The following is a 13,373-nucleotide window of genomic DNA, read 5'->3' on the forward strand; positions in this document are numbered from 1 at the left end:
GTTAATGTGCAGAAGCACAGAATGGAGGGGGAGCGGACGGGATGAGGAGGAGGAAGAGGCAAGCTAGTCTTGTTTTGATGAAAATACTTTGAACTTCAACAAGAAGTAACGTCACCCAACATCGCTTAGAGCACCTTTAACATAGATGTTTTATGAAGAGATTGTGTGAATGTGAGGTGAGACCAATGTGAGGAGCTTTAAGAAAGAGTAGGATGAGAGGAAGGAAACGGATGAGGTGATGATGACCGAGGAGTCGGAAGGTGGATAACAAGTCTGTGTTTTTGCATCTGAAAGGCAGAGAAAACTATTGGATAGTAATAGAGTAGGTCATAGCAGACTGTGGCATGCAAATAACAATTAGGGAGAACATAGACTCACACAGGCTGTCACTCACATCTGCACGCAACATGACATAACCCTGCCAAAACGCAGAAGCTTGACAAGGAAGTGACGCATGAGGCTTGATCACTTTCAGGACCTAGAAACATGAAGATGTGAAAACCAATCTGTTTACAGAGGTGTGTGGATGAATAGGGAAAGAGACGGGCGATGAGGATGCTTTCTCTTTGGCCGAATTCAAGCTGCCTGTTGCTGCGTTCGCCAGGCTGTTGCCAGGGGAAACCGTCATCAGGGAGAGGGGATGAAAACCGCAGGGTTGGAGAGGTGTGACGACAGCAATGAGATGAGGGGAACGAGCTGTTTTTGTTGCTTTTAATGAAATAACTAGAGCTCAGCGCTCAAACAGTATGGGGTTTGGGGAACTTGAGCCTTTCTCTTTTTATATTGAATATGTGTTGGGCTGATGTTGAGGTACATATTCAGTAAGTTGACCACATGGAAAAAAAAACATGAACTGGAGAAAAATGATTTATTTTAGCATTTCAGCCACATAGAAAGGCGAAAATTGCATTTATAGCATAAAGCAATGCCAAAAGTCTGCAGTAAAGAAATGTGTATGTTTCAATGACAAAATACCACTTTTAGATGCCATATTTTGTGTACAAACGGGTACAGGATGAAAAGTTGTCTATCCTATAATGAATACATTACATTCTACCATTGAACACCTTGTATGGCATTCAGTTTTTCTCATTTAGCAGCCCTCAAACGCCAAGGTGTGGCCTTGTCAAACTACCGTGAGCAAAATTAAAGTTTTGTAGAGTTTTATACTAACAAAAAGTACGCTGCAACACAGTAGTAGCAGTGCTATTTTAGAGTGCAAAGAACAACCTACACTCACAGCAAAGGCAGACAGTACATAGTTGATACACAGCATGACCTTGGCTACATGAAACTAAAATAGTTTCTGCCTGTGCTCGGACTCTGGTTTATGTTGTCTTTACTGTCGTGCTGTAATGTTTGGCAGAAGTTGTGACGAATAACTTACTTTATGGACCCCCTGTGTCCACACCATTATCAAGACACCAGAGCTCGCAGAGGGACTCATGAGAACATGCTGTACTACTCACACATACTGTACACACTTGTTCAGATCTTTCTCTCACACTCACACACAGTCGAGGGTTTCTTCTCAGATCCCCTCCGGTGTTAATAGGTGACATGCAGAATCCTGTGAATCATCTATCCTGTCGCATTTACCGCCATGTCACAAGCTACAACCCTGACTACCAAGTAACGGTTGAGATTGTGACTGTATCTTAGAGAAAAAAATAACCGGATATGTAACATATTATGGCATACGCTTTGTGCCCCTCTGTGAATTCTATCTCAAATGAGCAGGCTGTGATGTACAGACCTGTCTCTCTAAACAGATCTTAGCTTGGGCTGTTTTGGGCTCATTAAATTACACAAACACATTCTTGCTCTTCAGGCCACATCATTCATGAGATCAGGGTGGTTAAATAGATCAAAGTTATCAGATTACAAATAATTTGTAGTTGCAATTTTAAGCATTCAAAATGGGTGACTCCTTAGGTTTATGAAAGATATTTAATTTAGGAAATACTACCTAAGATATAAACATGCATTATTGGTTATTCATGCTTTATTACAAGGATATTTAAGCAACCGCGTATATTACGTATGCTCATAAGGTAACCCAAAATGAGCTGAGACCAAATTTATATCATAACCCAGACCAAATTTATACCATAACCCGGACCAAATTTAATGTGACAGGCATCATTATACGTATAATAATGCCTCTCACACATACAATTTCACTTTTATATTATGAGGTACTTATAGATCCTGTTACAAGGCAACCTGGGCTCGTATAACAAAGACACACGGCTACTAAAGGCTAGCCTAGCTGGTAACATTATTCCCTGTCTCATTTTCCCTGCGTGTTGTATTTTTGTGTTACTGTCTCACATAAGAGGGGTTGTGCTGTGTTAAACTGACTCACCCAGCTGATGTTTCAAGTCACGTTCTGGAGCAAGGCCTGCAGGCGTTGATCTCTCCTGCCGTCTGGTGGCCACTGTTCGCATTAAATGCTCCGCATCCTCTCCTTCGTCTGCCTCATGACTCTGTGAGGCTGCTCTCTTTGTTGTAAAGTTCAGTTTTTTAAAAGGTGTATTTACAAAAGTTGTGTTGTGGAAAAACAAGAATAGTCTTTCAGCATCTTTGTCTTTAATAGTGTTTTCAATGTAGAAACGTGTGGTCTGCCACCGTCAGCCTACAGCCTCTGTGAGTGTCTCTATCCAGAAACATCTCAAATGTAAAAGCTCTTCGACACACCTGCAGTGCCTGGATTAAATCAGATCAACCAGCACGCCCTCATGTGACTTGTCAGTCTAGCCCTGTCCATCAGCCTACTCCACACACACGATCAGCTGACACAGTCTAAAGCGTAACAATCCACTTTATCGTAAACATTAAAACCAGCGGTGTTATTTGTGCTTGTGCATCGACAGTCATGAGGTGCTTTGCATTGACCGTTTATGGTTGAATGTGGTCGTGTAGAGGGTGGGATGCAAGGCAGACCCACATGCGGATGTTTGCATGTGGACTGTAATTTATAAAGGAAACATTGTCTTCTGGTGTGCATGCACACGGTTTTACTTTTTGGCCCACGTTATCTTTTATGTTTATAGAAGGTGGATACCACGCTCCGTTTTATGCATGAGGCCTCAGGTGTCAGGGCCGAGGCTCTGAGTGTCTTAAGTTATTTTGGGAGTTTTCTATTGGATATTCATTTTGTCAGTTTTCACACCAAGGGGCTGTGAGTTCTGTGCCTGTTGTACTAAATCCCAAATTACACTCTGCACTCATGTGACTATATTCGGAGGGTTCTTGTCATATAATTGTTGTCATACAGTACATGCCAGTGTATGGAGATGCCTAATAAACAGAACTGTTTTTTTCCCTGCATTTTTTAATTGACATAGTCAAATAATAAACATGATATACTGTATATTTTTAATTTAAGTGGCTTTATCAACATTACTGCATATAATATGTCAAAACATGTTAAGCAAGCAAAACTTTATTTATAAAGCACATTTCATTCCAGGTGGAAGCTCAGTGTGCTGCACAATGCAAGAACTACCACAGAAGTATCATCCACAAACAATATGTGAATAGTGTAAAGATAAAACATTAGACCTAGTAAACACAATTAAAACAGACTAATTAAATAGGTTTCTCTTATAACTTTGAGAAAAGGCCAGGTGTCACGAGTGGAATGTAGCTATCATTAATGGTATTAGTGCTTAGGCTCGTTAAACTTCTGTCACACCCGTGTCAGCGTAACTCCCTGCCACTGCTTTTCTGAAGATTTTTTTTTTTTTTTCAAAGATAATTCCAGTTTAATACTACCTGGCTCTTACTTTTGTAGTTTAGTCCATTTTTTAATCAGCTTTGATAAAATTGATTTGGAATAAACAAACCGTGAGAACAATGACATCAAATAACATAACTAGACTACAGTTACTCACCAACCTTTACCTTGTGAGCTGGACGGGGAAAATGAGATGGGGAAAAAAGTGACTCCTCCTGTGTCCTCATAGCGCCACATAGTGTGTGACTGTGGTTTTATTATGCTGACTGGGCTCTCTGGTCTGTGGCTTGACTCAAACTGGTCTGTGTCTTGTCTTCAGCTCTGCTGTTGCGAGAGACCAGCCTTTCCTGTGACCATTTAGCCTCTTAGCTGTGATTGCTATGGTAACCGTGATAGCAAAGTGGAACTAGCAGTCCTACCATTATTGCACGTGTGTGTGTGTGTGTGTGTGTGTGTGTGTGTGTGTGTGTGTGTGTGTGTGTGTGTTTTGGCCTGTTTCATAGTGAAATCAGTCAATTGTGTGTGGTTTTGTCAGGTTGACGTCAAATAATGATTCAGCAGTCGTGAATCATCGAGATACTGACTGAAATGTCATCTATGACTGCAGTTGTAGCTACTGGGGAAATCCTGCTTTTAATACATATACTGTTCTGTACACTACATACATATTGCAGGTTGTAGTATTTCTGAGAGACCACTGCAGTTCAAATATATATAGATTACTGTTACTGTCTAGCATTGAAGTTGTGCTTTATGTTTGATAGCATTATTCTCAATAAATTATCATCTGTTGGCACGAGTGGGTGATTGATTGTAAGCTATTATGCTGAAATCATTAAATGGATAATTAACAGCAATTTATGTTTTATCATTTTACTTACTCATCTACACAAATGCCAAACATTTGTGAATATTTACCTATTTTTCTTTTTTAATTTTGGTGCTATACTGTCAGAGCTTGACAGCAAAATCAGTCAATCTGTCCAGAAAGATCAGCAACTGAATTATGAATACCATAGAAAAGTCAAGATAAATAACTCTTGGGATTCAGGATACTTTGGCATGGCCGCTGCTATTGTATCAGGGGACTGGACCAAGATGTAGTTTGAATAGATGAATGTCCCCATTAAGGGGAATTAGGGAGTATAGATGTATGATTACAGCGGCAATGTTTGTTTCCCTCTTTAGCCCTGCATTTATTCCATTTAGTTTGTGTTTCTCAGGGCAGAGTAGACATGGACTGCATCTCTCTCTCTGTGAAGGAGCAAACAGTGTGGATCTTGGGAAAAATTATTTGATAAGAGATGAGTCACTGGTGGTAACGTCAGCCTTACATTTACTAATCATTTTAGAAGGAAGGTTTTCCACTCGCGATTACTTTGATGCACTTTTTGACACACACACACACACACACACACACACACATCCACACGCACACACACACACACACACCTCCATCCACACACCAACTTTCACCTTCGGGTGGTACTCCACAGCGTCCTTGGGAACCCTTCAAATGCCAAACACTAAACATGGCCTTTCTGGGAAGTTATTGTTAGGATTATTTATAGGGCACAGTGGTGTTGGCAGAGCGGAGCAGGGGAGAAAAGAAAACATCCTCCTGTGTTTTTGTGGCCTATTGTGTTTGTGTGTGTGTATAAAAGACAGTGAGAGACATTGTGGTTACATATGCACCATAGGGTTTTGCCTGTGGCTCTGATTGATATTTACAAGTCACGTGTGGTACCAGAATATTTTGGGAGACTCCCAGGAGACCCCTGAGATAATATGTCCGACTTGTTCCATGATCCCTATATACTCCCCTTGTTATTCTCCCACCTCACACACACACACACACACACACACACACACACACACACACACACACACCCAGTATACGCGTCTAACAGTAAACCAGAGAAAAGAGGGTTAGATTTGTACAAGAATCATCAATTATGTTGACATTTTTAGTTTTTTGTCTGCCCTTCTTCCTGCCATCTGTCTTTCTTCGTCTCTCGCTTGCAACGATGACAACATTTTTGCCGTCTTGTCTGTGTTTGCCTCCCTCCTAATAATGTATCATTGACATTAAATATCTGATATTTCAACCAAACCGTAATCTAAGGAATCTAAAGTGGTAGGAACCAAAAAGTTAGAAAGTACCCAGTGATTACTTTGCTTCTGCAAGAAGTATTATATTATATTAGACCAATAATTGATTAAAAACCATACAAAGTGGTTTGAGAATTAAGGCTAGCATACAATGAGATTGTTGTCTTAAATGGCTAGGTGTTACGTTGGAGGCACAGACTCATTAACATTTTGAATTACATTTGATACAGAAATGAAATGTGATTTGTGTCGAGTGCTGTGTGCAGTCTACACATTTTGTATCCTTTTATTAGAGTGTTCCAAACCAATGACGGTATGAATATGTGAAGAAGATAAATCTACTGTAAATGCAGTGATGATTGACCTTCTTCTGTTTTCCCAGGATATGAGGAAACATGTGATGATGACCCTCTTGGACACAGAGCAGTCATATGTGGAGTCACTACGCAGTCTCATTCAGGTAACACATACACATTTCACACTTACATTTCTGGTATTATAGGAGAGCAACGTTTACTTACAGGCACACACCTTTGAGCGTACACACACACACACACACACACACACACACACACACACACACACACACACACACACACACACACACTGGATTCACAGATGGCTGAGGACATAAATAACAAATGTAGGCAACAAAGATGTAATCCACTTATTGTCATTCAGTCAGGCTAATCTGCAAACCCCATCACAACTCACTGTCATCAGCATTATTATCCACACACACACACACACACTCTCTCTCTCTCTCTGTCTCTCTCTCTCTCTCTCTCTCTCTCTCTCTGTGTCTGATATACACACACACACACACCATCACCATCCCCTGTTGTATAACCTGTCACCATTCACTGTGTGTGGGCGACCAGTGTGTGTGATTCATCTGTGTGAAATGTGTGTGTGTGTGTGTGTGTGTGTGTGTGGTTGGGATTGTGCACACACATCCCGCATGCACACCGATTTTTCTCAATTCTCACTATACACGTTTGTGTGTGTGGCCACAAAGTGAATAATCCTGGGCTGTGTTCCCATGGCGACAAAGGGAAAGTAAGTGTTACCACGGTGACTGCAGTGAGAGTGCAGTTCCCTGAAGGAGGGTGTCAGATGTGGTTCAGCTGAGAAAGCTCTACAGCAGCGCTTCCCAAAGTTGAAATCTCACTCTTTCTCCTCGTTTCTTTTTTGGGGCGCTAAGGATGGTCTCAGATACCTGGTCTGACATAAAGAATTAATATCAGTTATACTAATCAATGTTTTTATAATAACATTGGATCAAATGCATACATGTATGTGAAAAATGTCGCACATAATGTCAGACCCACACACACTGTAACTATCACCGGCTCTATATAAATATTGGACTCTAATCAATGTGTGACATAATCGGTGTCACCAGATTGGACTGACTTTTAGATAATGTTACATTAACCACTACACAGTAGCAGGGAGTAGGGGGATACCTTAAAAGATGCAGAGCAAGTAGCTCTGTGGAAGCAGGGTTGGAGGCCACTTATCTAGAGCTACCCTCTCAGTTTATTTATTAGCCAACTAATTTACAATCAGAGTCAACAATTATAGTCACATCTTCAGGATAACAATGACATTTGAGAAGATACCTTGGCCTTTCATAAGCATATAAACACAACAAAGTCAAAACAACGCTGTCTTTATCAAACTGTGTGTGGCACCATCTGAACTGGACTTAACAGCTTCTGCAGCATCGGTTTGAATCCATTTAATTCGGTAAATTAAATTTCTAAATCTCCCTCAGCTTTTAATTGATTTCTGTGTGCATGTCAAGGCAGAGTGTGTCACACGCTGCTGAAAACCTGAATGATCTACAAAAGCCGATTTTATTGTATGTATGGAGTTACCTTGAGACCCGAGTGTAAAAAGAAAAGGAAAGGAAATTGAATTATTAGGAGAAAACAAGAAGGCAACGGTGTGGAATTATATGCAGACACAATTTTGATGTAACTACTTGAATGCAGCTTAATTTGTTTGTTACTGTGGCGTTTACACCAACATGGCCGATGCGACATTCACATCATATTGTTCAGACTGCAATTGTGGCGTTATCAGTGCTCCCTGACGTCTATCTCCCACTTGGTGAAAAGAACTGAATAGCAAGTGTTACCAAACCTTGAGCAAAATGTCATACATTCCTGGGCACTTGCATCTTGATAAAATCCAATATTAACACTTAAAATAATCATCATACAGAAACTTATTTAAAAGGAGCTATAACAATAATTACATCTCAAAGTTGTCAATGCTAGAAACTTGTTACACAAATTGCCCCGACAGCCGTCCCAACTTGCATATTTAATTGATTTGAAATGACCTGTAACTAACTGTTTGTCTTGTCCCTTCAGGGCTACATGCGTCCTCTCAAACAGCAGGACAGCGGCGCCATAGTGGACCCTCTGCTGGTGGACGAGATGTTTTACCAGATCCCGGAGATCCTGGAGCACCACGAGCACTTCCTGGAGCAAGTCGCCGGCTGCGTCGGCCAATGGCACGATAGGCAGACCGTCGGAAACATCCTTATTCAATCCGTGAGTAGAGATGACAATAAGTGTCATCTCCTGTTACCTTTTAATAATAAGTTAAGTAATTCATATGCGTCATTCTTATGAGGTTGAACTTCACAAACAGTAGGAGTATTGAAATGAATCACTGCATCGCCATGCGGACGGACGGGGATGATTCTGCATCTTTGCAGTGACAGACCATAATCGATTATTGCCTATTGACTACCCTGTTGATTTGCTGCTCACCGCTTTTTTTGTTTCTGCCTTTTTTCTGTTGTGTTCGGCCGCGCTACATTCAGAAAGTGTCTTTCAAGAGCAGATACAATAAAAACGGGATTTCATGTATGTCTGCTTGAACTTGGAACCTTGAAAACCTTGTGTAGTAATATATATTAATAATAATGAGGTGAACCATTTGGGATGCAACCCGATATTAAATCGATTTAAATTGTTGACAGGGTAATCGTAATCAAACTGAATCTTGAGTGCAGTGAAGATTCACAACCCTAACACATTTTCACATTTTCAGAAGGGGAAGCCAACTATTTTACATGATTGAGAGTTTACTTTTAATCTGACTTTGGATGGAATTAGTTTGAATTTAAGGATGCATTACTACATGTAATTCTCTCTCCTTTCATCCAGCTGCTCCCCCGTTACTTTCCCTGACTTAAGTCTTTTATCTTCATGCACATGTCCCCACATTAAAAAGCCATTTAGAAAGCGGTTTAACCTCAAACATGACCGAGAAATCTGCTTTCTCCAGGAGAAATCTGGCTGGGGAAATCGGGTTTGTTGTTTGACGCTAAGAGAACAGGTCACTCTGGAAAGCGCCAGACTAAAGAGTTTTCAACTCTCTTCTTCTATGTGCTGTAGGAATGTATTCAGCATATGTTAGCAGTGTTAGCTTGTGTATGTGGCATGTAATAAGTGTGTGAGATAGTTAACCTTTGACAGTAGCAGTAATTCCTTTGCTTCTCTCAATAGCATCCATCATGAAAACAAAGGCTGGTGGTGTGTGAAACTTTGTGTTAAAATACAACAGTGTGAGTTATAGTAGCATCTCCAAGCTCAAATCAACAGTAACTAATGAACAGCCCACCTAAAAGTACAACTAATTCTATTCAAAAGATGCAGTGCACTTTACTTCTCTGGGACAATTGTATTGTTATGTTGTATATTTGCTTTTATTCTCCTTGAAAGATGAGATAAGATAAAGGACAGAATTTCCATCAAGGTTTGACAGAGGATCATTAAGCAGCTCTGGAAAGCGGTGGTTTTTAAATTCAAGCTTAGTTAAAGGGCTAAGAAACATTCATTATTCAAATGCAGTTTCAGTTTTATCATGAAACGGGTATGCATACAGGTTATCTTGTACTTATTTTGAAAATTCTGTAGCAGTACTTGTACAGACATGACATATAAAATGTAATTTACTATAGATTCCAGAGCTTGAATAAATAAACAATCTTTAAAAGCATTATTGACAGCAGAGTGGACTGGAGGGAAGCTGTTTTTAATAAGAGACAGTTAGTTGGCAACCTTGGTTTAATATGTCTTTCCAGTGACCTCGTGTTGACCCATTTACAATTTCCCATGACCGGAGGACGGTTCTCAACCTAGGATTTAAAAAACAGTGCTCCAAAACATTAGACTGGGTAAACCCCGTCCACTCTGCCGGCGATTTGATTTCGCCCTGCTCTCAAATCTATTGAGCGTGGCTTGGTCTGGTAGCCAGACTAAGAAAACATCAGATTTGGGCTAAGTTTCAGATTTCTATCTTTTAGAATGAAAGACCAAAGAAGGTTTTTGTCTTGGCTAACCATTTACATATTGTCAGCAATTCACTGCAAAGGAGCACATAGAGCAAAGTTTCTTCATAGACAGACCAATTGACCACAATGCATTGTGGCTACATACAGCTTTTGTTTTTTATTGAGTGGGAGAAAAACCCTCACTCTCTTGCTATGTTAATGCTATTGTTGTGCCTCTCAGCAGCTCACAGCTGGAAGGAAACTGTTTCACAAACTCTCACTGGAGACACAAACTGTCACACAATGTGAGAAATGCAGGAAACCACTAACTGAATTAAAAGCAAATGAAGAAGGTTGAGGAAAAAAATTCTCCACAAAAAAACTAAAGTTACCTAATCTTACAACACTTCATACCTTCTGAGATACATTCACAGATTTCCTAGAGAGAGAGAGAACGAGAGAGTGAAACTTCTGTTTAGTTGCAGATCCTCCACACTGCTCAGGCTGATCCTCCCTCCCCCACTCCCATACTCTACCCCCTCCCTCTCGCTCCGCTGCAGCTCTTTAAGTGTCAGCAGCTGCAGCATGTTCCAGGCCTCGTTGGCGCAGTAGGCAGCGCGTCAGTCTCATAATCTGAAGGTCGTGAGTTCGAGCCTCACACGGGGCAGTGTTTTGCTCGGCTGTTTGCTCTTTAAAGTGGCTGATCTGCTGTGTCATAGCACACTGGTTTGTTTAACATGTCACCTTTTTGTCTCACAAACAGCAGTAAATAGATTTTACAGCACTGAATATGTACTTGTTTGTGTTATTAATCACCAATAATCATACCTCTGTTCTAACTTGCTGCTTTTTGCTTATAAAAAAATATAGATATAAAACAGATATGTCATCTAAACAGATATGCCATCTATATATTAGAAAACGTTGATTGTGATGGATTAACAGTTTTAGACTCTGCTGATACGTTTAACAACATTTTTGCATATCTTTTGCACACCTAAAAGATAGACATGCTTTTTTGCAATGCAGACTGCATTGCCTGTAAATACACACACTTAAGTATTTAGATAGTAATTTGGATTTGATTTCATTTATTGACAACTTCCTGATATATTTATAAATTTAAAGCTGCAAGCAGCGTTGGACGGGCCCTCACTAACCTGCCCGCTAACAGCGCTCGTTGTGACCGGGCATTTGTGCGGCATTCAGACACTGAAAATCGTCATCAGTGACACCTCACTCAAAACTATACCTTAGACGGGTAAGCAGTCATGAAAGGGGGCTCGGCTTAAGCACAGGGAGTGGGCCAAAGCATCACTAATGAAGAATGAACTCTCTACTGAGTTCGATGACACCTTACACAAGGCTCTACCTTAAACGGTTCAAATGTTATGAAAGGGGGCGTGGCTTAAGCATATGGGCGGACCAAACATCACCAATGAAGAAGGAACTCTCTGCTGAGTTCATTGACACCTTACACAAGATTCTAGCTTAAACAGTACAGATGGTATGAAAAGGGCGTGGCCTGAGTGAGTGGGCGTGATTAAGTTATAGGGGCCGGCTCAGTTTAACAATTACACGTCACATTTTAAGTTTCATGTAAATCGGATGATGTTTGTCATATAAAGCGGATTTCCTGTTGCCAGTTGGTGGCGCTATCTCCAAAAGTCCATATTGGCCTGTAGATGTCCTCAGGCCTGGACCCTTGGTGATTGTGGGAAATTCCAAGCAGATGACAATGTACACTGTAGTTACAGCCACTTTCTCCTTCATCGCTAAACACTCAAAATGGCCGCCATGCCACGCCCACACACGTTTGACAAACGTCAAATTTTTCTTTTAACACATTTTTTATCGTTAAGGTCTTTAGATGACAGAGACTGAATTTGAAGTCGATCTGATGAAATCTCTGGGAGGAGTTTGTTAAACCATAGCATCTTGACTTTTAGGCCTACTTCCTGTTACCACTAGGGGGCGTTATGACTTCGAGCCAATATCGGCGTGTATATGTCGTCAGGGTTGAACGCTGAGGAATCCTGAAAGGTTTCGAGCCAGCTGGACAATGTACATTCAAGTTACACCCACTTTTCATCGTTAACTTCTTAAGATGGCACAGACCAAATTTGAAGATGATCAGATGAAATCTATAGGAGGAGTATGTTAAAGTACAACATGTGGAAATGGCCAAAATCGCTCTCATTTTGAACTTTCAATTAAAATGGTCGACATCCTGTTGGGTTTAGGGTATGGCTCCCTAGTTTTTATGTACGTCCTGCCATGCTTCATATGTGTACCAGGTTTCGTGAGTCTGCGTTAAACGTACTGCAGGGGCTCAACTTTCTTAATTTTGTTGGAGCGCCAGCGAGCCATTTTTGTGCGCCCATTCCCAAAACCCTTAAAATACAAAATTTTTCACCAGACTTGATGCAACCGCCAAATTTGGTGAGTTTTTGAATACGTTAAGCCCCTCAAAAAGGTAATTAATTTGAATAATAATTTAAAAAAGGAATAATAATTCCATCAGTTCCAATAGTGCCTTTGCCTTTTTTGGCGCTCGCGCCTTAAATATAATGAATCAGACTCCCCAGGGTAAAGTGATTAATTACTGGATTTAGAAAACATAGGAAATACATACTTAAATGAAAAAATAAAACCTAAAAGTATATATGAAAACATCTTATAAAACAAAACAATATTCCATCACAAAAAAAACAATTACATTTAAGTTAGAGGTCCATGTTTCAAGAACTAAAACCTGTAAAATGCAACTACAGACATTCAACAGACATTTTTTAAAAAGCAGTCATGGTAGATGATATCATAGACACAACAATATTGCATCCTAAAACACATTGTAAAGAGGGCAATCATCAATGGGTTCAAAAGTAAAACATAAAACATCAGAGATCAGTCAATAATATATTTAACAGAGCTGTTGGAAAATAATATATTTTTTTCTTTCCCCAGAACACGCTGTAAAATAAACGCGGTCTCTGTTGACAGCCCAGGGTCTACAAACGGCAACAAAAACAAAATGGGCCCACTTGCACCAAAAAGCATACAAAAACAGTGTTCCAGCCAATAACCGACAAGAAGGACTTGGGGGTGGGGGTGGGGGGGTTAGTGCGGGGAAGCACAGAAGGGAGGGGGAGTGGACGGGATGAGGAGGAGGGAGGGGCAAGCTAGTCTCGTTTTCTTTGAAAATACTTTGAACGTCAACAA

General features: G+C 40.5%; 1 protein-coding gene and 1 non-coding gene across 2 annotated transcripts in view; both read left to right on the top strand.

Annotated features, from left to right (window-relative positions):
• arhgef17 (Rho guanine nucleotide exchange factor (GEF) 17) overlaps nucleotides 1–13,373 on the top strand; it is a 63,661-nt gene that overhangs the window by 37,369 nt on the left and 12,919 nt on the right. Inside the window, 2 exon segments of the mRNA XM_032504548.1 lie at nucleotides 6,237–6,314; nucleotides 8,239–8,421. Coding sequence (XP_032360439.1) covers nucleotides 6,237–6,314; nucleotides 8,239–8,421 — 261 coding nt within the window.
• Nucleotides 10,746–10,818, top strand: trnam-cau (transfer RNA methionine (anticodon CAU)). Its single transcript has one exon. It is a non-coding gene; the product is annotated as a tRNA-Met (tRNA).

This window comes from Etheostoma spectabile, chromosome 3 (assembly GCF_008692095.1).
Source record: "Etheostoma spectabile isolate EspeVRDwgs_2016 chromosome 3, UIUC_Espe_1.0, whole genome shotgun sequence".
Taxonomy (NCBI): Eukaryota; Metazoa; Chordata; class Actinopteri; order Perciformes; family Percidae; genus Etheostoma; species Etheostoma spectabile.